This window comes from Molossus molossus, unplaced genomic scaffold (genome assembly GCF_014108415.1).
Source record: "Molossus molossus isolate mMolMol1 unplaced genomic scaffold, mMolMol1.p scaffold_m16_p_11, whole genome shotgun sequence".
In the NCBI taxonomy this organism is placed as follows: Eukaryota; Metazoa; Chordata; class Mammalia; order Chiroptera; family Molossidae; genus Molossus; species Molossus molossus.
Window position 1 is genome coordinate 9,791,138 of NW_023425346.1, and position 27,377 is coordinate 9,818,514.

The 27,377-nt window shown below is 37.8% G+C and overlaps 1 protein-coding gene across 5 annotated transcripts in view; it reads right to left on the bottom strand.

Moving 5' to 3' along the window:
- The window catches only part of PTPN4 (protein tyrosine phosphatase non-receptor type 4), a 251,441-nt gene that overhangs the window by 141,878 nt on the left and 82,186 nt on the right, over positions 1–27,377 (bottom strand). For all 5 annotated transcript variants that reach the window (XM_036254434.1, XM_036254430.1, XM_036254432.1 and 2 more), the window contains one exon: positions 16,487–16,594. In XM_036254434.1, coding sequence (XP_036110327.1) covers positions 16,487–16,594 — 108 coding nt within the window. The remainder of the gene's footprint in view (positions 1–16,486; positions 16,595–27,377) is intronic.

The window sequence follows — 27,377 nt, forward strand, 5'->3', positions numbered from 1 at the left end:
TTATAATTTTTAATTTTTCAATTACAGCTGACATACAATATTGTATTAGTTTCAGCTGCAAAACATAGACATTTATATAACTTATAAAATGACCACAAGTCTAGTACCCATTTGACACCATACATAATTATTACATTATTATTGACTATATTGCTTATTCTGTACCTTACATCCCAATAACTATTTTTGTAACTGGCAATTTGCACATCTTAATCCTTTTCCCTTTCTCACCCATCCTTCAAACCCTCCCATCTGGCAACCATCAAAATATTCTGTGTATGTATGTTTTTGTTAGTTCGTTTATTTTTTAGATTCCAAATATAAGTGAAATCACATGGCATTTGTCTTTCTCTGTTTGACCCATTTTATTAAGCATGATACCCTCTATATCTTGTCCATACTGTCGCAGATGGCAAGATTTCATACTTTTTTATTGCTGCGTAATATTCCATTGCATATATGTACCACTTCTTCTTTATCCATTCATTCATCTATGGACACTTAGGCTGCTTCCACATCATGGCAACAGTAAACAATGCAGCAATGAACACAGGGATGCAATATGCCTTTTTGAATTAATGTTTTGGGTTTCTTTGGATAAACACCCAGAAGTGAAATTACTAGGTCCTTATTTGTCTCTTGTTATAGACTTTGTTTTAATGTCAACTTTGCCTGATAAAAGCATTGCTACTCTAGCTTTTAAAATTTCCTAAATAGCCCTGGCCGGTTTCGCTCAGCGGTTACAGTGTTGGCCTGTGGTCCAGAGGGACTTGGGTTCGGTTCCCCCTAAGGGCACGTCCCTCGGTTGCAGTTTGTCCCCGGCCCTGGTTGGTCGTGCGGGTGGCAGCCACTCGATGTGTTCCTTTCACGTCGATGTTTCTCTCTCTGTCTCTCTCTCTCTCCCTCCCACTCTATCTGAACAAAAAATGGAAAAATGTCCTCGGGTGAGGATTAAAAAAATAATAATAATAATAAAAAATTTCCTAAATATCTTTTTCCATCCCTTTACATTCATTTTGTATGAAACTCTTATATGCAGCATATGTATGGGTCATATTTTCTTATCCATTCAGCCGCCCTGTCCTTTGACTGAAGCATTTAATACACTTATATTTAATGTAATTATTATTATTTTTTTTATCTTCACCCAAGGACATTTTTCCATTTTTTATTCAGATAGAGTGGGAGGGAGAGAGAAGAAGAGAGAAACAGCAATGTGAAAGGGACACATCGAGTGGTTGCCTCCCACACAACCCAACCAGGGCAGGGAACAAACTGCAACCGAGTTATGTGCCCCTAGCGGGAACCGAACCCAGGTCTCTCTGGACCGCAGGCCGACACTCTAACTGCCTAGCCAAACTGGCCAGGGCTAATGTAATTATTAATAGGTATGTGCTTACTGCCGATTAGTTATTCATAATTTTAATCATTTTTTTTGCTTCTTCTTAAAGAAGTCCCTTTAACATTTCTAGTTATACTGATTTCATGGCAATAAACTCCTTTACCTTTTCTTGTCTTAGAAACTCTGTCCTTCGATTCTAAATGATAGCCTTGCTGGGTAAAGTAATCTTCCTTGTAGGTCCCTGCTTTTCATCACTTTGAACATTTCACTCTACTCCCTTCTGGCCTACAAACTTTCTGCTGAGAAATCAGCTGACAGATAGTCTTATGGAAACTTCCCTGTAGGTAGCTAACTGCTTTTCTCTTCCTGCTTTTAAAATTCTCTGTCTTTAACCTTAGGCATTTTAAGTATATGTTTTGGTGTGAGCCTCTTTGAGTTCACCTTGTTTGGGACTCTACACTTCCTGAGCTTGTATGTCTATTTACTTCTCCAGATTATTGCAGTTTTCCATCATTATTTCTTCAAATGAGTTTTCAATTCCTTGTTCTCCCTCTTTTTCTGGTATCCCTATGCTGAAAATGTTAGTATGTTTGATGTTGTACTAGAAGCCCCTTAAACTATCCTCATTTTTTTGGATTTTTTTCTTTTCGATATTCTGATTGGGTATTTTCTAATTCCTTATTCTCCAAATCTCCAATTCAATCCTCTGCTTCTTCTCCTGTTGAATACAGTCTTTCTAATGTATTCTTCATTTATGGCTGGTTCTTTTTGGGTTTCCTATTTCTTTGTTGAAGTTCTTACTCAGTTCACTACTTTTCCCCTAAGTTCACCGAGCATCCTCATCCTTATAACCAGTGTTTTAAACTCTACATTTGGTATATTACTTGTCTCCGTTTTTCGTCTTCTTTTCTGAAGTTTTGCTTGGTTTTTAAATTGGGACCTGTTTCTTTGTCTCCTCATTTTAGCTGCATACCTGTGTTTGTTTCTATGTGTTAAGTAGAGCTGCTATGTCTCCTGGTCCTGATAGAGTGGTCTTACATAGTAAATGTCCTGTGGGGCCAAGTGGTACACCCTACCTGGTCACCTGAGCTGCATGCTCCAGGTTTCTCCCTTGTGTGGATTATGTATGCTCTCCTGTTGTAGTTCAGCCTTGATTGCTGTGGGCACGTCAATGGGAGGGAATGATCCTCAGGCTGATTGTAAGGACTGGCCATGACTACAGAGAAGAAGCTGTAGGGAACAGGTTGAACCCACAGAGCAGGATTTACTTTAGTAGGGTCCTGGTGGCTGCCAACTCTGCCATTGGATGTGTCATCTGTGAGCGTATGGTGTGGTCTGAAGCTCACCATCAGGTGTATTGGTTCTGAGGCCTCTTGAGAAGGGCTCTGGTGTAGACCATATTAAACTGATGCCTATGCCCTGACCCAGGCCACCTGGTATGAGCTACAAAGTGATCTGAAGTTGGTTGCCACTGTGCTGTGGTTGGAAGTATCTCTGAGAAAGATGTTTGGTATAGAGGTGTGGAGCCTTGACTTTTATGTCTGTTGCCCAGAGGATACATCCCTCAATATCGTGGCTCTGGTGACCAGGTCCTGGGTTCAATGGAATAATAGCAAACAAAAAAAAAGTTCTTAACTGCCTACCATCCCAGGGCTCAGCACAGAGAAGAAAGACAGAAATGCCTATTTCCTGACTTTCTTCTGAAACAGGTAAAGCTGTAGTCTTTAAAAGCTGCTACCTGAGGGTATGGATTCCAATCAGCCTGAATCTAGGTGTTAAATGAGATTCTCCCCTTTAGGACAATGGCAGGTCTTAGAACACCTTTAACTACTAGAAGCCACTAAAAATAGGCTGCTTGAATAATTACAAAAGTTTGAGAAACGGTCAAGACCTACAGCAAGTTTGAAAAGATAAGGTTCATGTCCTTCATGTAATGCATAGGAACTAACAGAGAGAGTCAAGGAAAATAAAGAAAAAGAAATATATTCCAAACAAAGTAACAAGAAAAAGCCTCAGAGAAAGACATTTGCCTAATAAAGAGTCCAAAATAAGCAATAAAAATGCTCACTGAGCTCAGGAGAAGAATGGATGATCATAGTGAGAATTTCAACAAAGAGACAGAAAATATTAAAACATACCAAATAGAAGCATAGAGCTTAAGAATACAGTAACTCAAAAAATACGATAGAGGGGTTCAATAGCAGAATAAATGAAGAAGAAAAACATCAATGAATTTAGTGACAGGACAGTAGAATTCACCCAATTAGAACAGCAAAAATAAAAAAAAGAATAAAAAAGAGTGAAATAGCTTAAAGGACTTATGGGACAACATCAAGTGAACCAAAATTCATATAATGGGGGTCCCAGAAGTAGGAAAAAAAAAAAAGTCAAAACAATTTATTTGAAGAAATAATGGCTGAAAATTCCTCACAACCACAGGAAGGAAACAGACATCCAGATCCAAGAATCCCAGAGTTCCAAAGATGAAGAATCCAAAGAGATCTACACTAAGATATGTTAAAAAGTGTCAAAAGTTACAGGGGGAAATCTTAAAAGTAGCAAAAGAAAAAAACAATTTGTTATGTAAAAAGGAAAATCCCCATAAGCTTATAAGCAAATTTCTCAGTAGAAACTATGCAGGCCAGAAGGGAATAATACAATAAATTCAAAGTGCTGAAAGAAAAAAAGTGCCAAGCAAGAATACTCTACCCAGCAAAGTTGTCCTTTAAAACTGAAGTTAAGAGTTTATCAGAGAAGCAAAAGCAAGGAGTTAATCACCATCAGACTAGCCTATAAAAAATGTTAAAGGGGCTTTAAAAACTGAACTTAGTAATAAGAAAACATATGAAAGTATAAATCTCACTGTTGCTGGTAAATATATAGTAAAATTCAGAATAATCTAATGTTGTCAAGGTGGTAGGTTGATCACTTGTAAAACTAGTATGAAGGTTAAAAGATAAAACTAATACAAATAAATATAATCACAATAATTTGTTAATAGATACACAACATAAAAAGATATAAATTGTGATATCGAAAACATAAAAAGTGGTAAAGTAAAAATGTAGCAGTTTAGAATGTGCTCAAACTTGTTATTATCAATTTAAATTGACTGTTAAAAATACAAGTTGCGCCCTGGCCGGTTTGGCTCAGCGGTTAGAGCGTCGGCCTGCGGTCCTGAGAGGCCCGGGTTCGGTTCCCGCTAAGGGCGCATACCTCGGTTGCAGTTTGTCCCCGGCCCTGGTCGGTCGTGCGGGTGGCAGCCACTCGATGTGTTCCTTTCACATTGATGTTTCTCTCTCTCTCTCTCTGTTCCTCTCTCTCCCTCCCACTCCATCTGTACAAAAAATGGAAAAATGTCCTCGGGTGAGGATAAAAAAAAAAAAAAAAAAAAAAAAATACAAGTTGCTTTACGTAAGCTTCATGGCAACCACAAACCAAAAATCTATAGTAGACACGCAAAAGATAAAAAGAAAGGCACCTAAGAATACCACTACAAAAATCATCAAACCAGCCCTGGCCAGTTTGGCTCAGCGGTTAGAGCAGCCTGTGGTCTAGAGAGACCCGGGTTCGGTTCCCACTAAGGGCACGTACCTCGGTTGCAGTTTGTCCCTGGCCCTGGTTGGGTCATGCGGGTGGCAACCACTCGATGTGCCCCTTTCACGTCGATGTTTCTCTCTCTCTTTCTCTCTCCCTCTCTCTCTCCCCCTTGCACTCTATCTGAACAAAAAATAGAAAAATGTCCTCCAGTGAGGATTAAAAAAAAAAATCATCAAACAACAAAGGAAGAAAACAATTAACAAATGATAATAATTACATACCTATCAATAACTATTTTAAATGTAAATAGACTAAGTTCTCCAATCAAGACACAGTGGCCGAATGGAGGAAAAACAAGACCTATCTATATGCTACTGACAAGAGTCTCATTTCAGATGTACGATACATATAGATCGAAAGGGATGGAAAAAGATATCCTTGCAAATGAAAATCAAAAGAAAGCTGGGTAGCTATCCTTACATAAGACAAAATAAAACCTTGAGAAAAAGACTGTAATAAGAGATAAAGAAAGTAATTATGGTTGGTTGAAGTGTTGTCCTGTGCACCAAAAGGTGACAGATTTCATTCCTGGTCAGGGCACATACCCAAGTTTCAGGTTTGATACCCACTCGGGTATATGTGGGAGGTTGCCAATCAATATTTTTCTGTCACAATGATGTTTCCCTCTCTCTCAAATCAATAAAAAGAAGTGATTATGTAATGATAAAGGTACCAATCCAATAAGAGGATACAAATATGTCAATATTTATAAACCTAAATAGATACAGTAAATATTAACAGACCTAAAAGAAAAGACAACATTACATTAATAGTAGGAGACTTTAATATCCCACTTTCATAAATGGGTAGACTATCCAGACAGAAAATCAATAAGGAAACACTGGCCTGAAACAAAAGATAACAAATGTTGGTGAGAACATGCAGAAAAGGGAACCCTTATACACGCTTGGTGGGAATGTAAATTCATGCAGTCGCTATGGAAAACCATAGTGAAGTTCCTCAAAAAAACTAAAAATAGAATTACCATATGCACCAGCAATTTCACTTCTGGCATCTATCCAAAGGAAACAAAAACACCAACTTGAAAAGATGTATGTACTACCATTATTGCATTATTTACAATGCCAAGATATGGAAGCAACCTAAGTGTTCATCAGTGGATGAATTAAAAAAATTTGGTATATATTGAAAATGAAGTATTATTTAGCTATAAACAAGGATACCTTACCATTTGTAACAACATGGATGGACCTTCAGCATATTATGTTACATGAAATAAGACACAAAGACAAAAACCATATGATCTCACTTACATGTACAACCTAAAACAGAAAAGCAAAAACAAACCAAAAGGGTGAATTCATAGATACACAAAAAGATTGGTAGCAGTCAGAAGTGGTAAGGTAGGGCATGAGGGAAATGGGTAAAAGGGGTCAAAAGATACAAACTTCCAGTTAAAATAAGTAAGTCCTGGGGATGTAATATATAGCTTGGGGACTATGGTTAACATCTTATACTAATGATAATTAAAGTACTGTATATACAAAAGTTGTTAAGAGAGTAAATCTTAAAAGTTCTCATCACAAGAAAAAAATGTAACTACATGTGGTGATGGGTGTTAACTAGACTTACTGTGGTAATCATTTTGCAATATATACAAATATAAAATCATCATGTTGTACACCTGAAACTATGTTGTATGTTAATTATATCAATTGAAAAAATAGCTATCACTTCTTGGCCTTTTGGTTAAGATCAAATGTAAAAAAGAGCTAATAGGAATGGTTATTTCATCATCGACTCTATCAATTCATGAAGGAGTTTTAATTAAGAAATGGAGTTCTATTTATAGTCTTCTCAAAACCAAATAGTCATTTGTTTTCCCTTGGTAGAGCCTCTTTTAAATTCTGCAAAATATTTCATTATTTGCAAGTTAATATTGTATCTTCCAAAATGTATTATTTGAAAAAACAGTAGGTTGCTGACTGCCTGATTAAATTTGTTATTAAATTACTCTATATGACTTTATTATTTATTTATTACATCCACTAATGTTGAAAGCATTGTCTTCCAACAGCATCTACTCTTATTTATCCTAACCAATGAGATTTTATTGTGATAATTTATTGTGAGATTTTTAATCTCCTTTCATTGTTCCCTTTGCTTGAATGCAATATCCTCTCTAATCATACCAATGTAAATTATAGAATCCTTTTATTTAGTTTGCTGTTAAATATTTATTGAGCACTTACTATGTTCCTAGCATTGTTTTCTCCTTTACGAGCAAAAATTCACTTCATCTCCATATTAATACCAAGATTTGAACTGTTATTTCCATTTTTACAAATTGTTCTATTTCCGTAAATACAGAATTTGTTTACTTAGGTGAATCTCTTAATTAGTGTTGGCTTTCCTCAAATGTTGGAGTCTGTTTTGGATGCTCAGTTTTATAGCTGAAATCCCCTGTAAGCTTCGTTATGAATCTTTTATGCATCCTTTATGCATCTGTCTCCTTGTAGAGAAAAGACAGAATACACAACCTGATTTCAACAGTTGGGAAGGATAGATAGCCTGTGCTGACAGTAGGTTGTGATATTTAGTCTCTTGGGCAAAGGGACTTTTTTCATTTCACAGGAGGTCACCAGCCCTCTGCAGGGATTAGTTTATCCCTGTGATTCAAGTACTCATACTTAATGGTACAAATAGGGGTAAACACTGCTAACTGCTTACCACATGGCCCATGAGTAAGGAATAAGTGGACCCACCTGGCTGCTCTATACCAGTATAATTACTCCCAAACAACACCCTGTAAATCTCCAGTGTGCCCCACCCCTTCATACTGAATTAGGTATACCCCTGAGACGACTCTCTCCTTTACTAACTGTGTTATCATTTCTCAGTACCTTGATGTTTTTCATCTGTAAAATGGGGATGAGAGTATCCAACTATATTTTCAGGATTAAATTTGATAAAAAATTAATATTCAGTGCATAGTGTTTAATTTGTTAGTAATGTGCACTCAGTTTGCCATACTGCTTCAGAAGCATTAATTATCTGCTTTTTAAAATAGGATACTTAGCCCGGCTGGTATGGCTCAGTGGTTGAGCATCAACCCATGCACCAAGAAGTCGCTGGTTCAATTTCTGGTCAGGGCACATGCCCAGGTTGTGGGCCTAACCCCCCAGTGGAGGGCATGCAGGAGGCAGCCAATCAATGTTCTCTCTCACCAATATTTCTATCTCTCTCTCCCTCTAAAAAATCAAGAAAGAAAGAAAAGAAATAATGAAAGAAAGAAAGAAAGAAAGAAAGAAAGAAAGAAAGAAAGAAAGAAAGAAAGAAAGAAAGAAAACACAAAACAAAATACTTAAATATTTTTAAACAACATAAATACAGGGTTTCAAAATGGTTCTATAAGCTTACCTTTGAAGCAATCCATAAAAGAAGGACAGATATACACATAAAAATTAATGAAACAAAAAATTTAGAGTCAGGGAACCAAAGTAGGATAGCTACTTGAACTGGATAACAAAGATAGCCTTTCCTCTGTTTATTGATGCAAGGCGGCTGTTACTGCACAGAACTCATAGAAACTGCATGCTAGCGAAGCACTTTTCAAACTATGTGCATCTTTAGATATCAAGTTAGTCTCTTGCAAATAACCTATAGTTAGATTCATTTTTTAAATTACTCTTTTTTGTTGATGTTTAAAATTTTTATTTTAGAGAGAGGGAAAAATGGACAGATAGAAACATCAGTGTGAGAAACATCAATCGGCTGCCTCCTGTCCCCCCTCCCCCCTGGGGATCGAGCCCACAACCCAGGCACATGCCCTGACCAGGAATTGAATGGGGACCTCTTGGTCCATGAGATGACACTCAAACCACTGAAGCACACCGGCCAGGCTCTTTATTGCATTTTTTAAAAAATCCTCACCCAAAAATATTCTTTTCCATTTATCTTTAGACAGAGTAGGAGGGAGGGAAGAAGGAACAGATATTCATCAATGTGAGACACATTGACTGGTTGCCTCCCACACAACCTGACCAGGGCTGGGGACTGAACCACAACCGAGGTACATGCTGTTGACTGGAATCACACTCGAGACTCTTTGGTCCGCGAGTCAATGCTCTAACCACTGAGCCAAAATGGCCAGGGCTCTTTATTTTTTTGTACAGTAGCATGCTACGTAGGCTTGTAGCCTAGGAGCAATATGCTATACCATTTAGCCTACATGAAGAGTAGGCTATACCATCTAGGTTTATTTAAACAGAACTCTATTATGTTCACACAATTATGAAATTGCCTAATGACATGTTTTAAGATCATATGCCTATGGTTAAAAGGAGTGTGATTATATAGAATTCTTGGATGAGTTTTTTCTTTCAGCATTTTCTCCTCACTTGAAGACATTTTTTTTTTTTTTTTTTGCCTTTATCTTCAGATAGAGTGGGAGGGAGAGATGGAAGGAGAGAGCGGGAGAGAGAAACATCAATGTGAGAGAGACACATCGACTGGCTGCCACCCACATGACCCCAACCAGGGCCAGGGAAAAACTGCAACCCAGGTACGTGCCCTTAGCCGGAACTGAAACTGGGTTTCTCTGGTACACAGGCCAACACTCTAACCACTGAGAAAAATCGGCCAGGGCTCTTTCAGCATTTTAAACATAACATCCAACAACCTTTTGCCTTGCAAGGTTTCTGCTAAAAAATCTGTTGATTAGTTTACTGAATATTGTGATATTTGCTTTTGTCTTGCTGCTTTCATGACTCTATCTTTAATTTCCAACAGTTTAATTATGAGCCTCTCTTTGGGTTTCTCTTTCATGCAGGATGGAGGGCTTATTGTATTTGTATACGTATCCATGGTTTTCCTCAAATATGCGAAATTTTTTTCATTATTTCTTCAAGTAATTTCTCTCCCTCTTGCTCACTCTGTCTTCTTATGGGACTTTCATTTGTTTCTTTTTCCTCCTTATACTCAGTAATTTTAAATCACCTTTCTAAAAGTCTGCTGATTCTTTCTTTCTGTTTGCTCAAGTCTGTTGCTGAACTCATGTAGGGAATTTTTCAATTCGGTTATTGCCTTTTTCAGCTCCACAATTTTTTTTTATAATTGTTATCTCTCTCTTGATATTTTCATTTTGTCCATAGTTTTCCTTGAATTCCTTTATTTCTTTGTGTTTTCCTTCAGATCTCTGAATATATTTAAGATACTTATTTTAAAATCTCTGCCTGGTAAATTTGATATATAGGTTTCTTCAGGGGCTCTTTCTGGAGATGCAATTTGTTCCTCTGAATGGGCAATTTTTCTCTGTTCCTTTGTATTTCTAGTCATCTCCTGTTGAAAACTGAACATTGAACAAACAGCCACCTCTCAAACTCTTTGCAAACTGGTGTGGAACACCCTCGCTAATCAGTGAACCCCTGAGCTTTAAGATCATCCCGCACAAAGCCTTCAGTTCTCTAGCATTTGCTCTGTCTGGACCTATATGTGCGTGTTTTTTTAACCTCATTTTTCCTTGTCTGTTTTTAAATGTCTAAGTTCTCACTTCAGCTAACTTCTTGGATGTTTCGTAGATATTCAATGCATTCCTCTGACTGTAGTCTCTTGTCCATGGCTCTACAGTCCCCCTCTGCAGTTTTCACGTGCCGCAGCTCCTGCCATCGCCTTTTGTGGCTTCCAATCTGAAATCCAAAATATGCTGCTGGTCCCTGTCTAATCTTAAAGTCAGGAAAGAAAAAAATCAATCCCTTAAGCAACCAACAGATATATCAGAATGTTGCAAACAAGTTTTACCCAGCTTCTTAGGTCCCAAGGGAGGAAATGAAAAATTAGGCTGCTTTCTCCTGGCCATAATGTGTATACCGAGGAAGGGGTAGGGCAAGTGCAATCAAACACCACAAAAATAATTATTTGCTTCGTTGTTGAAAATCTCTGACTGGTTTCCAGAGCTCCTGTATGGTTACTTTGATCAGTCTGCAGTTGTTTTCTGATGTTTCTATAGCAAATGAGGGCCTGGACCTTCCTAGTTTGCCATCTTGCACACAATGTTCTATTTCTTGAGCTGGGATTTTTAAAGTTAAATTCTCTATGATGTATGTTTGGAATATTTCAAAATAAAAATGTCTGGAGTAGTTGTGTTATAAATAAAGAATACTTTATATCTGTTTCATGAATTCATCTTAAGGGAAAAAAAGGAAAATAAAAAGGATTTAATGATATGGATATCTTTATGAATCAATAACAAAATGAATATTATTTTGAGTCAGAAATAAAAAAGCAAGAAACATTTAAATAATGGATTATATGCAAAGCCTCAAAAACTCTGTATATAAACTTCCTAAAACACTGCAACAGTAAAGAATATAGATATCAAAGAAATAGTTCTTTTGTGATGTTATCCAAAGCACTAAAGCAGCAACTGAGAGTGCTTTTCGACTTCTCAGTAACTATATATTACGTGTCTGTTCTACAATTTAATATAAATGGAATAATAGAGTATAGCATATAGGATTCCTCTTTATAAAAGTACAATTATCTTTCAGTCATTTGTTTATTGATGATGTAAAGGTGAACTCAGGTTTGGGCTACTATACATAAAGCTGCTATGATCATTTGTGTATAAGATTTCTTATGCCCTGGCTGATGTTGCTCAGATGCATTGGGTGTCATCCCGTGCATTAAAGAGTTGCCAGTTTGATTCCCAGTCAGGTCACATGCCCAGGTTGTAGGTTTGATCCCTGATAGGGGGCATGCAGGAGGCAGCCAATAGATGTTTCACTATGACATCAATGTTTCTTTCTCTCTCCCCCGCTCCTTTCCTCTGTCTCTCTCTAAAAATCAATAAAAAGGTATTAAAATATAAAAGATTTCTTATAACATGTTTTCCTTTCTCTTGAATAAATACTTAAAATTGGGTTTGCTGGGTGGTATATAGTAAATCTGTACTTAATTTTATAAGAAACTGCCAAACTACTTTCCAAAATGGTTGTATCCTTTTAAAATCCTACCAGCAATCCTTGCCAACACCTGTTAATTGTAAGACTATTTAATTTGAACTATTCTAGTGGATGTGTGTTAACATTTCCTTGTGTTTTTACTTGATATTTTCCTGAGGCACCTGTAAGTGTAGAGTCATATCCTTTACCAGAGTGAAGATGTCCCTTTCTTTTCCAAGTTTGTTGAGAGTTTTCATAATGAATGGGTGTTGAATTTTATTCTATGTAAATTAACCCTTAATTACACTGCTTTTTTTTTTTTTAACCCTATAGTTAACAGTAGACTTAAACACTGAATACTTTCCTCCTAAGAAAACAAGGCTAGGTAGTTTTCTCCCATTGCTTCTATTAGTCACTGTCATGGTAGTCTTAGCCATGTAATAAGGAATGAAAAAATAATGGGAAAATAAAGTATGGGCTGTAAAGAAAGAAGTAAAACTATCCCTATTCTCATATGACAAGATTTACACTGACAATCTTAAGGAATTGATGGGGAAAAAAGAAAAAAAAAAGAGCCTGGCTGGTGTGGCTCAGTGGTTGAGGGTCGACCCATACACCAAGAGGTTGCTGGTCCAGTTCCTACTCAGAGCACATGCCCAGGTAGTCGGCCTGATCCCCAGTGAGAGGCACGCAGGAGGCGGCCAATCGATGTTCTCACTCATCAATGTTTCTCTCTCTCTCCCTCTACCTTCCCCTCTCTCTAACATCAATAAATAAAAGGATAATAAAAAAAATACTAGAGGTAGTAAGTAAATTTAGCAAGGTCTTAGGATATAAGGTTAATATAGAATCAAATTCTATCATGGGATTTATCTCAGAAATACAAAGATGTTTTAACATTTGAAAATAAAGGTAATTTTCCTTATGTTTACATAATAATGTATGCAGAATATCCTATAGAATTTTCAAAAAATGACCAGCATTAAAAAGTGAGTTTAGGAAGGTTGCATAATACAAAATCAATATACAAAATAAATGGTATTTCTATATTCCAATAACCCTATTTACATGATTCTTCTATCTATCTAGTTGCCAAAGACAGAATCTGAGATATTAACCCTGATTTCTCCTTTTCCCTCATGTACCTCCTCTACCTTAACGAAGCCAACAAAGTTCTGTTGACTTTATCTCCTAAATATCTCCAGCACTTACCCACTGTTCTTCATCCCCACCCCATGCCCATCAACCATCATGTTTCCTAGTGAAACCAGGCCGTAAAACTAGACCTTAATAATCTTTTTTTTCTAGTTTTAAGGGTCAAATTCCTCTTGATCGCCACTGGTAATTTTATTCCATGGTTACCTCCTCTCCTCAATATGTTCATTTTTCTTTTTTTTTTTATCCTCACCCGAGGATATTTTTCCATTTTTTGTACAGATAGAGTGGGAGGGAGAGAGAGAAACATCGACGTGAAGGGACACATCGAGTGGCTGCCACCCGCACCACCAACCAGGGCCGGGGACAAACTGCAACCGAAGTACGTGCCCTTAGCGGGAACCGAACCCGGGTCTCTCCGGACCGCAGGCCGACGCTCTAACCGCTGAGCCAAACTGGCCAGGGCAATATGTTCATTTTTCTAAGTCCTGTGCATCTATATCATCTCTTGGGAAGCAACATTTTGTGTGACATAGATATGAGCTCAAATCCTTTCTCAGCTACTTAATTATGTGTCATTAAACAAGTTTTATAAACCTCAGTTTTCCATCTTTAAAAGAATTTTAATGATACTTTCATAAGATTATTGTGAGAATTTGCTTTACTAACAAGTCTACACTTGATATTTCATAAAAGTTACCCTCTTACTCCTTTCTCTTTTTAAGAATGACTTCCAGCCCTGGCCGGTTTGGCTCAGCGGTTAGAGGATTGGCCTGCGGTCCAGAGAGACGCGGGTTTGTTTGGTTCCCGCTAAGGGTATCTATCTCGGTTGCAGTTTGTCCCTGGCCCTGGTTGGGTCGTGTGGATGGCAACCACTCGATGTGTCCCTTTCACGTCAATATTTCTCTATCTCTCTCCCTCCCACTCTATCTGAAGAAAAAAATGGAAAAATGTCCTCGGGTGAGGATTAAAAAGAAAAAATGAATGACTTCCAGAATTTTCCCTTAGTCCATTATATATCCTTAAAGTCTTGATATATTTCATACTGACAACCAGACACAAGACACTACTTACAACATTTGTGCTATAAAATGGACACATTTTGGCATTTCACAGATTCTTCTGAATATTTAAATACTGAAATTTTAGTGCTGTGAAAAAACTTGTGTGGGGATTTAGGAAACCCAAGTCTAGTTTCATTAATGCCAGCCAATAGCTTCAACTTTTATCTCTTTGGATTGGGATAATTTCCCATGAAAAATAAGGGTGGTGACAAGATGATCTCTAAGGCTTTAGGTCTTTAAAATTTGTGGGAATTTTAAAATTCTATAATTTGTGGGAAGAATTATTTTGGATCATTGACAATGGGATCCTTGGACCTGGGAATATAGCTTATTTGGAAAGGAGTGCTCGAGATGGAAAGTATGACAAAGTGAGTAAAAACAGGTGAGAGCAAAAAGATTATCCCAACTCAAAACACCTCTGCTTCCCCACATTCACCCTGCTATAATTGATTTAGAATAGAAATGTCTTCTTATATACAAATTTATGTGATGTAATTTTTTTTTAATCTCTTGTAATGCATATGATTTCAGTATTAGTCCTTCCAGAATACTCTCAGGAATAATGGTTTTTCATATGCATGGCAGTGAATATGGTAGTAAGTAGCCGGTCTCTTTTTTCATTTGTCTTATTAAATCTCCAACCAATCTCAAGAAAGGTTTATAGCTACAGGGTCTGACCTATGAGTGTTAGGAAGACAATCTTAAGAATTATCTTTTTTTTTTTAATTTTTTTTTCTTTATTGATTTTGAGAGAGAGAGAGAGAGACAGAAACATTGATGTGAGAGAGAACACTGACTAACCACCTCCAACATGCCCCCCACTGGGAATCTGCCCTTACCTGGAATCAAACCAGTGACCTCTCGGTGCACGGATCGACGCTCAACCACCAAGCCACACTGGCCAGGCTAGAATAATCTCTATTTTTTAAAACTCCAATGTTGCTTATAGTAAAGTCTAGCAGTCACCTTTCAGATATTTACCTGGCTTACAATTTATCTTTCTGGAAAAAGTTGTATTACTGAAATTTCTACCCCCATTTTCACATGTGTTTATTTATTGAGAAATAACACTAATCCGCTAGGCCCTTTGAAAAGCTCAAGTCATCTAGCAAAGGCATCAAAGTATGAGGAAGGTTTGTTTATACTTTAGTTCAGCACAAAAGAATTTATTTCCACTGAGAGTAGTTGGCCCCTTGCTTTGTTTTACCCACAGCATCCTCATAATTTTCGATTAAAAAAAAAATCATTAAATTATGCCAAAAATGAGTAATATTTAATATTTCATATTTACTCCCTACTAACCATTTATTCAGAGAGCTAGGATCCTGATACACACACACACACACACACACACACACACACACAGAGAGACTCTACTCACAAGAGTTATTTGTATTTTCTATAGCCACTCTACCAATATGGCCTTATAAACTGATTTTTAAAGCACTGATCCAGAGAACTATTCTTCAGCCTCCCAGTTTTTTAAAACTATACAAAAGATTTCCTTCAAAATTGTCATTCTCCTGTACTAGTCAAAAGGATACTATATTCTTTTGTAAAAGACCTCACTGTATAACCATATAAATTTACAAAAAATCAAATATTTCTAGTATTCATCGTATGCCATCTTCTATTTCTATGATTTGGTCTTTCTAATAAAAAGAAATCATGATTGCAATTACTGAGGAATTAGTGACAATCTAAAACACAATATTGCCCAAGAATTGCAGAGCTCTGAAATTTAATCTCTATCTCATTTATGAGAGTCTCCAATGAATTTTCCTACTTGGAAAATTTACACAAACAGGTAACCATGAATGCCACAAAAAACTAATTTCACCTTAATGCAGGCTAATTTATGTAAGCCTCAAGATACATTAATATTTTAAAATATTTTCCTTTAATAGTTTAATATTAAATTAATATTTTAATCTTTATGCCAATTTTCTCTCTTTAAGTTAAGAAACATGAGTTAGAGTTACTTCTTAGTTATCTGAGACACATAAGAAAAAAGAAACTGACACTAGATATACAGGCTAATTTATAATTTTAAAAATAATCTCAAGAAAATGAGGAACAAAGGCAAAGAATTACATCTAATCATTCAAATTAATTTTGTTTTTGTCTTTCTTGTTTTCGAGTCTTAAACAAATTTTATTAAATGTACTGGGCTAATATTGGTTAATAAAATTATACAGGTTTCAAGTGTACAATTCTATAATCCATCAATGCAATCCACTTTGCGTTGTGTTCACCAGCCAAAGTCAAGCCTCCTTCCGTCACGTCACCATAGTCAAAATAAAATTAAAAAAAAAAAATAAAAAACTCACTAAAACACTGAACATTATAAATCAGAAAGAACTTCGTATTATGAACAGAGAGAAAAACTAAAATGAAAATAAAAGAAAACAGCTTAAACTTACTGGGTTATCTGTGGAATCATCAGCCAACTGTAAACCAAAATAGTCACGCTCAGTCAAATCAAGATGTTTGAAGACTATATCCAACAGAACTTGTCCCTGATCATGTTTCTAGAAGAAAAATAAAAGGAAATCAACACTAATAGGCTATATATACTTTCAGATTTTTAACCTCTTTCAGTTTTCACTTCTTCTATTAAATTGGAAGCCAATTCCATCCAATGACTATTGAGAATAAAGACTTCACACGTGACACAGTACTTAAAACACTGTAACTTTAGGCAAACTAATTCAAAGACTACATAATAAATATGAAGATATAAGGAAAACCTTTGATTGAAAGTGCCTTCTGCTTTCAGGATAGAATGGTATTTTTGTAATTTTATATTGTTGCCACGTTAACTTGTGTACATTTTCATATCATTTGTCTTACTGTTTTTTTCTTACATTTAAATTGACTAGAAAGTGACATATTTCACCAAATACAATTTAAAATTTGTGTGCCTAAAATAAATGCCACAAAAAGGGAAACAAAAATGGTGAAAATTATTTTTAGTAAACTGATAAAGGATTAATATTTTAATTACAGAAATATCCAGAGAACTTCAGAAAAATCTCATTTTAACCTCATATCAATTCTATCAGGTAGACATTATTTATTACCCTACAGTTTTAGTAAGAGTACCATAACTTCCCGAAGTCCCACAGTTACGAAGTTGTGAAAGGATATGACTAGATAATTCCCTTAAAAAAAGTAATTAATAAATAAAAGCATGAATAAATGATAAACATGCTCAGTAATAAGAGAAATCAAAGTGGAAAACTATAATGACAACAGTCCAAAAAATAAAATCCAAAGAGTAGGAAAAAAATAAGTATTGCTGCTCATATGGTAGACAGGTATAATCTATTGGGAAGAAACCTTGGAAATATTAAGCAACAGCAGTAACAATATTGACTACTTCTAGCACCCTAACCTCATTGAAAAATAAAATCCATATTGGGGGAAATAGCTATACATGCCAATATGTTCACTGATGTATCATTTATATAAGACAAATATTAAAAGAAAAAAAACATGTAGTAAGTACTGGTATATTTTACCACCAATTTTTCCTGTCATTAGCTAGGGAAGTTTGGTAGAATCAAAACTCTGAGCTGAAATAATATGGGCATATAAAATTTTTTCATATAATAGAAAGTACAGAGGTACAACAAAATTCAGAAGAAGCTGATTTGGCAGATGAGAGATGTAATCATGTACAAGGTTTCTTGCCATCTCTCTTATCTGCATTCTTGGTGTTGGCTGCATTTGTAGGCTGCAAGCATGATCACGGCAATTTCAAAACTCCTACCCATACATGGCAATGTTTAAAAGAACCACCTCCCTTATAAAGTTACCTTACAAAGAGCTTGCATTCATGTCTTATTGGCCAGACTGAGTTAAATGGCTATTAGCAAAACTCATCAATGGCTGGGAGTATGTGCTCCAAACAGTGCTTCACAATGGTGGTTCCCATTCAAATAACCTGTGAAAATTTTTTATATTGATGCAACTCACACCCCTACCCCTCTCTCATTCACATTAAATTGGTCCAGGATGGAGATCAAGAAGTAACCTTTTAAAAAAGCTACTAAGGTAAGTCTAACATACTCTTCTAAAAACAAAATGGAGTAGATCCATTTCTCCCCATATGTCCAGCAAAATGAAACTTAAAAAAAAACAACAAACCTCTGAAGGTGAAAAGAAGGTGGCAGCTTGGCTAGAAAATTCCCTGAGCATTCTTTCTTTTTTTTAATCCTCACCCGAGGACATTTTTTCCATTTTTTTGTTCAGATAGAGTGGGAGGGAGAGAGAGAGAGAGAAACATCGACATGAAAGGGACACATCGAGTGGCTGCCACCTGCACGACCAACCAGGGCCGGGGAAAAACTGTAACTGAGGTACGCGCCCTTAGCGGGAACCGAACCCGGGTCTGTCTGGACCGCAGGCCAACACTCTAACCGCTAAGCCAAACCAGCCAGGACCCCTGAGCATTCTTTAGGTTTATTTTTATGGAGGTTAAATTCATATAATAAAAAATTATTTTAAAGTGTGCAAGTCAGTGGCATTTAGTATATTCACAATATTGTAAAACTATCATGCCTATCTAGTTCCAACACAATTTTATCACACCCAAAAAAAACCACAAAAAACCATACCCATTAAACAGTATTTCTTCCTCCTTGCCCCAGGCCCTATTCTGGATATTTCATATAAACGGAACTGAATAGTATGACCTTTTGTGTCTGGCTTCTTTCAATTAGCATCATGTTTTCAAGATTCATCCATGTTGTACCATATATCCACACGTAATTTCCTTTTTATGATTAAATAATATTCTCGTTATACGGCTTTATCATAACTTGTTCATCAGTTGTTAGACATTTGGACTGTTTCCACCTTTTTGGTACTACGAATAATGCAGCCATAAATACTGGTGAATAGGTATGTGTCTGAGTATCTGCTTTCAATTCTTTTAGGTATACACATAGAAGTGATATTGATGAACCATATGAAAATTCTGTTTTAATTTTTAATTTCTGCCTGGCCAGTGTGACTCAGTGCACTGAGCATCGTCCCATGGACTGAAAGGTCCTGGTTAGATTCCTGGTCAGGGCACATGCCCAGGTTTCAGGCACAATACCCAGTACAGGATGTGCAGGAGTCAGCTGATCAATGTATCTCTCTCACACTGATGTTTTTCTCTCTCCAAAAAATCAATAAAAACATCCTGAAAAACATTTTTTAACTCCTTTTGCAATTTCATACAATGTGTTTTAATAGCAGTTGTACCCATTTTTAAATACGTTGGTATTGATTTTAGAAAGAGAAAGGGAGAGGGGGAGAGAGAGAGAGAGAGAAACATCAACTGGCTGCCTCCTGCATGTCCCCGGCTGGGGACCGAGCCCACAACCTGCGAATGTGCCAGGAATCCAACAATCGATCTCTTGGTGAATGGGACGATGCTCAACCAGCTGAGCCACACCAGCCAGGTCCCATTTTATATTTCCATCAGCAATGCATGAGGGTTTCAATTTTCCCACATCCTTGCCAACATTTGTTATTTTCTACTCTTGATTAAAGCCACCTTAGTGAACATGAAGTGGTACTTCATTATGGTTTTGTTTTGCATTTTCATTACAACTAATGTTGAGCATTTTTTTCATGTGCTTGTTGGCCATTTGAATATCTCTGAAGACATGTCTAATTAAGTCCATTGCCCACTTTAAAAATTGGGTTAATAATCTCTTTGTTATTGAGTTCTAAGAGTTTTTTTTTTTTTTTTAATTCTCACTCAAGGACACATTCATTGATTTTTAGAGAGAGGGAGAGGGGAAGAGGGAGGGAGGAAGAGAGATATACGGAGAGAAAAACATTGATCGGCTGCCTCCCTCCCATACATGCCTTGACTAAGGCTGGGGATTGAACCCAGAACGTAGGTGAGACAATGCTCCCACCAACTGAGCCACACTAGCCAGGGGTAAGAGTTCTTTTTATACTCTGGATGCTAGACCCTTATCAAATATAAGATTTGAAAATATTTTCTCCATTCCATAGGTTCTCTTTTCACTTTCTGGATCATATACTGAGATATACAAAACCTTTTCATTTTTGTGAAACTCTACTCATTTTTTTCTTTTGATGCTTGTGCTTCTGGAATTACATCTAAGAATTAATTGCGAAATGCAAGGTTATGAAGAATCACTCATGCATTTTCTTCTAAAAGTCTTATAGTTTTAGCTCTTACATGTAGTTCTTCTCTCAGCCTTTTTGGGTTTCCTTGAAATAAAATCCTAGATAGATACCCACAATGAATCACATGTGAAACTGACCAAAATTAAAAGAGAAGAAGGTTTAAAAACTCAACTACAGTGTGGAAAACCTGTATTATTTTCAGTTAGGTCTCTAGATAACACACACATAAAGTTGACCAGAACAGTAATGCAAAGATTCAGAAACCAAGTTGTTATTAGAACCACAAAACCCCAAAACAGGCCAGGACCTTTATATCACCAGTGGGATTCCCTGCAACAAAGAAGACTGAATGTTATTCAGAGGTTCACATTGCCCAAAATATCTAGAATATTACCTAAAATCACTCATCATACAAAGAGTTGGGAAAATCTCAACTAGAATAAAAACAAACAAACAAATGTCAATGAACATTGACCTGACTCGGATACTGAATTATCTGATAAGGATTTTGAAGCAGCCATCATAAAAATATTTCAAAGAGCAATTATGAATGTTGTTTTACAAAAAGAATATTGAAAAAAATGGAATGTTTTTGCAATGAAATAAAAGATATAAAAGAACCAAATGGAAATTATATAACTAAAAAATACAGTAGTAGGAATAAAAACTGACTGGATGTATTCAAGGGAAGAATGAAGACAACAAAGAAAAGAATCATGAATTTCAAGACAGATCAATAGGCCAATCTAAACAACACAAAGAAAATTGACTGAAAAAAAAGAGAATAACCAGACCCTCAGAGATTTGTAGGACAATAAAAAAATGATACAACAATTATGTCACTGGACTCCCTAAGAGAGAAGACAGGGTTTCAGGATGATAAAAATATTTGAGGAGATATTAGTTGAAATTTTTATAAATTTGACAAAAAGCAAAAACAGATTCAAGAATCCAAGTGAACCTCAAACAAAATGAATCCAGACAACTCCACTCCAAGACACAGTATAAACTATTAAAAACAAGAGAAAAAATCTTGAAAGCAATTATTTTTCTGAAAAGAATTAGACATTTACCTATAAAGAATGAATAATTCAATTTAGAACAGACTTCTCATCTTTCAACTGTGAGGCAGGATAGATAGCTGCTAGAGCAGAGGGCGAGGTGGGGGAGTATGGAAGGGGGAGTTTATCTCACCCACTGAACAAAGAAGTCAGCAGTCTTAGGACCTGCCAAGATAAAATTGCCAGATGTTCTCATAAATTCTGAATAAAGCCACAACAATGTAAAAGAGGAACCTTGAAATCTAGTCTGTTACCCAAGATGTCTAGCAAGGGAACCTTGAATCCTATAGGGGGAAAGTATAAAACCCTTGAACCTCCATCAGACAGGGTGCTCACACTAGTTTAGTTGCCCTCCTTTATGCCAAGTGTATTCTTAATAAGTTCACTTGCTTTGCTTCCTTAATAAATTTGCTTGCTTTGCTTCAACACTGCTTTCTGTCACTTGTCTGAATTCTTTCTCACGAGCATAGTAAGAGATGAGAAAGTAAGAGAGTCCCCTCCAACTTGAGCAGCTCTCTGGTAACATCTTTCTGGTGCTTTGACTGGATTACTGAATCGCCTGCTTTTCACTTTGATGGTGATGCAGGAACGCAGTTTTTGTTCCCAGCTGGGAAACCCTTTATGCGTATGTACTGGTTTTCTTGACTAAAAAGGTGGGGGGAGGAAGCATAAGGAATTAGGCAACTGGAATAAGGTATGTCCATTGACAGACATGAAGGAGAAAGGTAAGTACCTAGGCTTACATAGGGTCTGAAGAAAAGGGGCATTTCCTCTCTCTAGATGGACCCTTGAATGTCTTTATGTGAGTAAAGGCCTGGTGGAGGTGTCTGAGGTTGAACTCTAAGACACTCAGGGGCCTCACAGGGACTTCCATTTCACCTGTAATTAACATCTGGGGATGTACACGAAGGGTTGGTCACCTAGTGCTCCGAGCCCTCCTGATTGTTAGAAGGTCAGGAGAGGAACTGAGACATGTAAGAGAGTGTGGGATGACCAGAAGGGTAATGGCTTCTGGGAGTCCCACTCACAAACAGCACAGAGACCCACTACATCTAATCACTAGCCCATCTGTTTATGAATATGCCTGCTAAAATAAGTTTCAGTCACTAAACTGCTGCACCTCTCTGCCTCATCAGACTTTTGGCCTCTCTATCTGCATTTATACTTTCTCTGTAGGGCTTGCAGGGGAGGAACTTCCGAGTGTGCAGGGCTGCACAGTATAGACCTAAATGAGAGCCCCACAAGTTGGCAAGATATTACCTTATTTTGGGGAAGGGGGTTCCTACACTTGCTTGTTTATACAAACATAGTAAGGAAAGACTGGCCAGAAGCTATAAACTGACAACTATTATTGTGTGAGTAGAAGCACAGGCGAGAGACACCTTGGTTAAACACATTGAAGCTAAGGTCTAAAGGTTATTTGCTAGTCTGATCAGGGCCCTTTACTCTACCCCATTAACTGGGAACTGGTTCTGTGCTAATTATGGAATGATTATGGAATAAAGGAACCTTCTTCACATACATAACTCCAGCTCTAATGCCTAACTTTGAGAACCAAAGACAATTTGTTAAATATTTTGAGAAAGCTAACAGGCAAAGGAGGGAATGTTGGCTTTGTCCTACTGAACCTTACCAAAATTTAGGGGATATCAGTACATTACCTGCTTGGATCTGGACAAAGGAAGGGTTGTCCACTCTATTCAGGCATCTGTTATGCATGGCTCCACAGGACCCACCTGATTGGGGGAGCAGGCAAGACTGGCAGGTACTGACACTCCAGTGAACAAATATATTGGATAGCATTTTTTTTTTTTGAGGGAATGAGAATATCACAAGAACCTAGAAGGTTCTCATCTTTACAATGGCTGATAAGACTAGAAATACTGCAATTCTTGCTCCAGCAGTGTCTTTGACAGGAAAAAATGGGTAACTGATGGCATTGTTGCCTAATTAGAATAGGAATGCACCGTGAAGGTATAAGAACTCCCTCTTGGTACAGGGAAGAAGGGATCAGAGGCAAAGGAGGTTTCAAGTTAAATAGGGATAGAGGTGTCAGGAGGGGCTAAAAAGATCTGCATGGAGTTGAGTCCCCTGTCTGAGTGGGATAAAATCCATTCCCAGGGCATCTGGCTAGTGCCCTGGTCATTGGTAAGGGCACCCTCAGGGGTAGGGTATACACATCCATGGGTAACTGAGCCAGGAGTCTGAGTTACACAGTAAGACTAGTTAATTCTGTAAACCCATGCCTGAGAAGAAAAACTAAGAATACTACTTCAATTCTTCCCTTTCAGGGAGGACCCAAGACAGGGGGGAATAATAAGAATTCAGGTTCCAGTTAGCATAAGACTTAATGGTCATAAAGGACAAGTTGGGCGAGTTTTACAGATGACCCTGACAAATTTATCCAAGAATGGAAAAAGCTCACCTTAATGTATAATTTATCTTGGAGGGATGTTAATCTAATACTAATACTCCAAGAAGCCCAGACCACCTCAGAAAATGATAGCATTAAAGGAAAAGCTGGCCTATGCAAATGAAGTCCATACGCAAAATGGTAACTATCCACCAGGAACAAAGGCCATCCCCTATTCTAATGCTTGTTGGGACTATGATTTGGAGGATGGGAGATGGGCCAGAGATCACATGCTTTTTTGCCTCTTGCAGGGAATGAAAGCATCCCAAAAGAAACCTGTTAATTATAACGAAGTGGCAGCCAATGACCAAAGTCCCCAAGAAAATCCCATCTCCTTCATAGAAAGGGTAAAATAAGCTTTAATTAAATATACCAATCTGGATCCTAATGACCCAGCTGGAGCTATTGTCCTGAAAGATATTATGAAGAAACTACAGAAATTAGGAATGGGGCCCTGGCCAGTTTGGCTCAGCGGTTAGAGCGTCGGCCTGTGGTCCAGAGAGACCCGGGTTCGGTTCCTGCTAAGGACGCGTACCTCGGTTGCAGTTTGTCCCCAGCCCTGGTTGGTTGTACAGGTGGCAACCACTTGATGTGTCCCTTTCACGTCAATGTTTCTCTCTCTCTCTCCCTCCCTCCCACTCTATCTGAACAAAAAAAAAGGAAAAAAAAAAGTCCTCAGGTGAGGATAAAAAAAAAGTAAAAAAAGAAATTAGGAATGGGACACTCTATCTGAACAAAAAAAAAGGAAAAAATGTCCTCAGGTGAGGATAAAAAAGAAAAAGAAACAAAAAGTAAAAAAAGAAATTAGGAATGGGACCAGCTACCCTCATGAAAGAGATATTGAAAGTAGCATCTTCGGTATTTTACAAAAGGGATCAAGAGGAGAAAGAGAGGGCTTTAGAAAAGGAAAAACACAAAGGGGAAAGGCTGGATCAGCTTGCTGCCCTACAAGGGTAGAGGGCCAATGACGTCAAGGAAAGGAAAGCCCAAAAGTGCTCATTCCAGCAATTGCCATAAATGCGGGCAGACTGTATAATGGAAAAAGGAGTTCCCTGGGAAGGGGCCTCCTCTGCCGAAAGTTCGGCCTCTGGAAGAGGGACTGTCCTGGGGGCCAGAGGGTCCCTGGACCAGAACCTACTCATATGATGGCCTTGAACTGAAGAGGCCCTACGCTCCAGTCGGCTCCTACTAAGAACATCATCATTGAAGGGACAGAGTCAAGGGTAACCCTCGAAATGGCAGGAAGCCCATTAATTTCCTTTTGGACATGGGAGCCACCTTCTCTGTGCTGACTTCCTTCTGGGGATCTCTCTCTTCTGTCAGCAGCATTATATAAGGGGTGGACAGAAAACCCAAGGTAAAATACTTTATACCACCTTTAAATTGCCTATGGGGAAACACTACTTTTGTGCACCAATTCCTAGTGATGACAGAATGTCCCACTCCATTGTTAGGGAGAGATATTTTAAGCAAAGTTAAAACATTAGTGATTTTTCAACAGATACTGAACGTCCCATCCCAAATATAACCTTGTAAATAAAAAGGAGGCCTTGTGCTAACCCTGTGGAAAGAATGCTGCCTTCAGAAAGAACCTGGGCTATCCTGGGTATTCTGGAGCCTACCAACCAAAGTCAGCTATGGGTCTTTCTAGGGCTAATGGAATATTGTAGAGTAGACTCTGGATCCCAAGATAAGAAGAAAAAGCCAGATCCCTTTATGAGACCCTGAAAGAAAGCACTCGGCAGGAAACACCTAATTTACCATAGGGAAAAAAATCAACGAAGGCCTAAAAAAGGCCTTAGACTCAAGCTCCTGCTTTGAGTCTGCTGGACTTTGAAAACCTGTCTGATTGTAAGTCACATTAGAGATTTAACACAGGCCTTGAGACCTACACCAAGAGACCAATTGGCTACCTGTCACTAGAACTGGATACAGTAGCCCAGGGTTGACCTCATTGTCTCAGGATGGTCTCAGCAACTGCCCTCCTCTTAGAGGGAGCTTTTTAAATATCCTTATGATAAGAAATTACTCTATATGTCTCTCATCAAATAGGACCCTTATTAAATACTAACGGGGCTCACTGGCTTACTATCTTGCAATGAAGTGTAATATATCTTGCAATGAAGTGTATTTGCTTTTCAAACACCCTTCAACAATTGAATTCTCTTTCCTTTATCAGACCCTCCCTTATACATGTCTCGACTCACTCCTCCACCAAATATATCTATTTCTTAAAGAGACATTCCTTTGGAGAATTCTGGCAGGGAAGTCCCTAAATTGTTCCCACATAACTTTAATGCCAATTCCTATTGGGGAAGTACAGAAACAGACAACTGCTCCCTCATTCATAATAATTCTTGCCTTTATTGACACCGTCCGAAGTGTCATGTTTTGGGAGGACAAAACTAGCAACGCTTCCCACATATCTACAGCAGCTTTTGCCAATATATACTTCTGGAAGCACGCCTTTAGGATAAAATCCTGTTATATATATCATATGTCTCCTTCCGCAGAAGGTATGATATTTTATCTGTGAAGACTCTGCTTATCAGTGTCTGCCCACCAACTGGACAGAACTTTGGACCTTAAAATATGTTTTGCCCACTACATCTGTTGCAGATGCTACAGCTCCTATACCCATCCCCTTGAGCACAACTCCACAGAAATCTAAAAGAGGAGGTCCTCTAATTCCCATTCTAATAGGAATCAGCACCTTGGTTGGAATAATGGGGGCCCTCATTGGAGAAATCTCAGCAAACAACATCTATGTTAACCTCTCTTCTGAATTGGCACAGCTTAATATCCAAATTGCAGCCCCTCTCTCTCTACCCTCCAAACTCAAATCAACTCTTTGATGGCAGTTGTCCTCCAAAATAGACAAGGTTTGAATATGTTGATTTCTACACAGGGAGGGAGGTGTGCCAAGCTTCAAGAGGAATGCTGTTTTTGGGTCGACCAAATGGGCCAGGTCCAGGATCATATCCAGTATTTTCTAGTCAAGGCCAGCAACTCCAGACCCAGGCCTAATGAGGGTGGAATTCCTGATCCAGCGCCTGGTCATGGAGCTCTTGGCTACTACCCTTTTTTTTTTTTTTTAATGAATTTTTATTTATTTTTTTGTTACAGATATTTTACCTTTTTACCCTATTGGCACCCCCCACCCCACCCCACCTTCGCCCCATCCCCAGCTTAGTTGTCCATGTCCATTGGTCATGCATACATGCATATAAGTTCTGTGGTTTATCTCTTCCCACCCCCCCCCCACCACCCCATCCCCTCTTCTGAGGGATGTCAGTCTGTGCCCTACTTCCATGTTTCTGGGTCTACTGTATTCCTCAGACTGTTATGTTCATTATATTCTGTATATAAGTGAGATCATGTGGTATTTGTCTTTTTCTGCTTGGTTTCTTTCACTTAGGATAATACTTTCCAGGTCCCTCCATGTCGTGTCAAAGGATAAGAGATCTTTCTTTCTTACAGCTGCATAGTACTCCATTGTGTATATGTACCACAGCTTTTTTATCCATTCGTCTACTGGTGGACACTTGGGCTGTTTCCAGATCTTAGCTATTGTAAATAGTGCTGCTACGAACATGGGGGTACATATATTCTTCCTGATGGGTGTTTCAGGCTTCTTAGGGTATATTCCCAGCAGTGGGATCACTGGGTCAAATGGAAGTT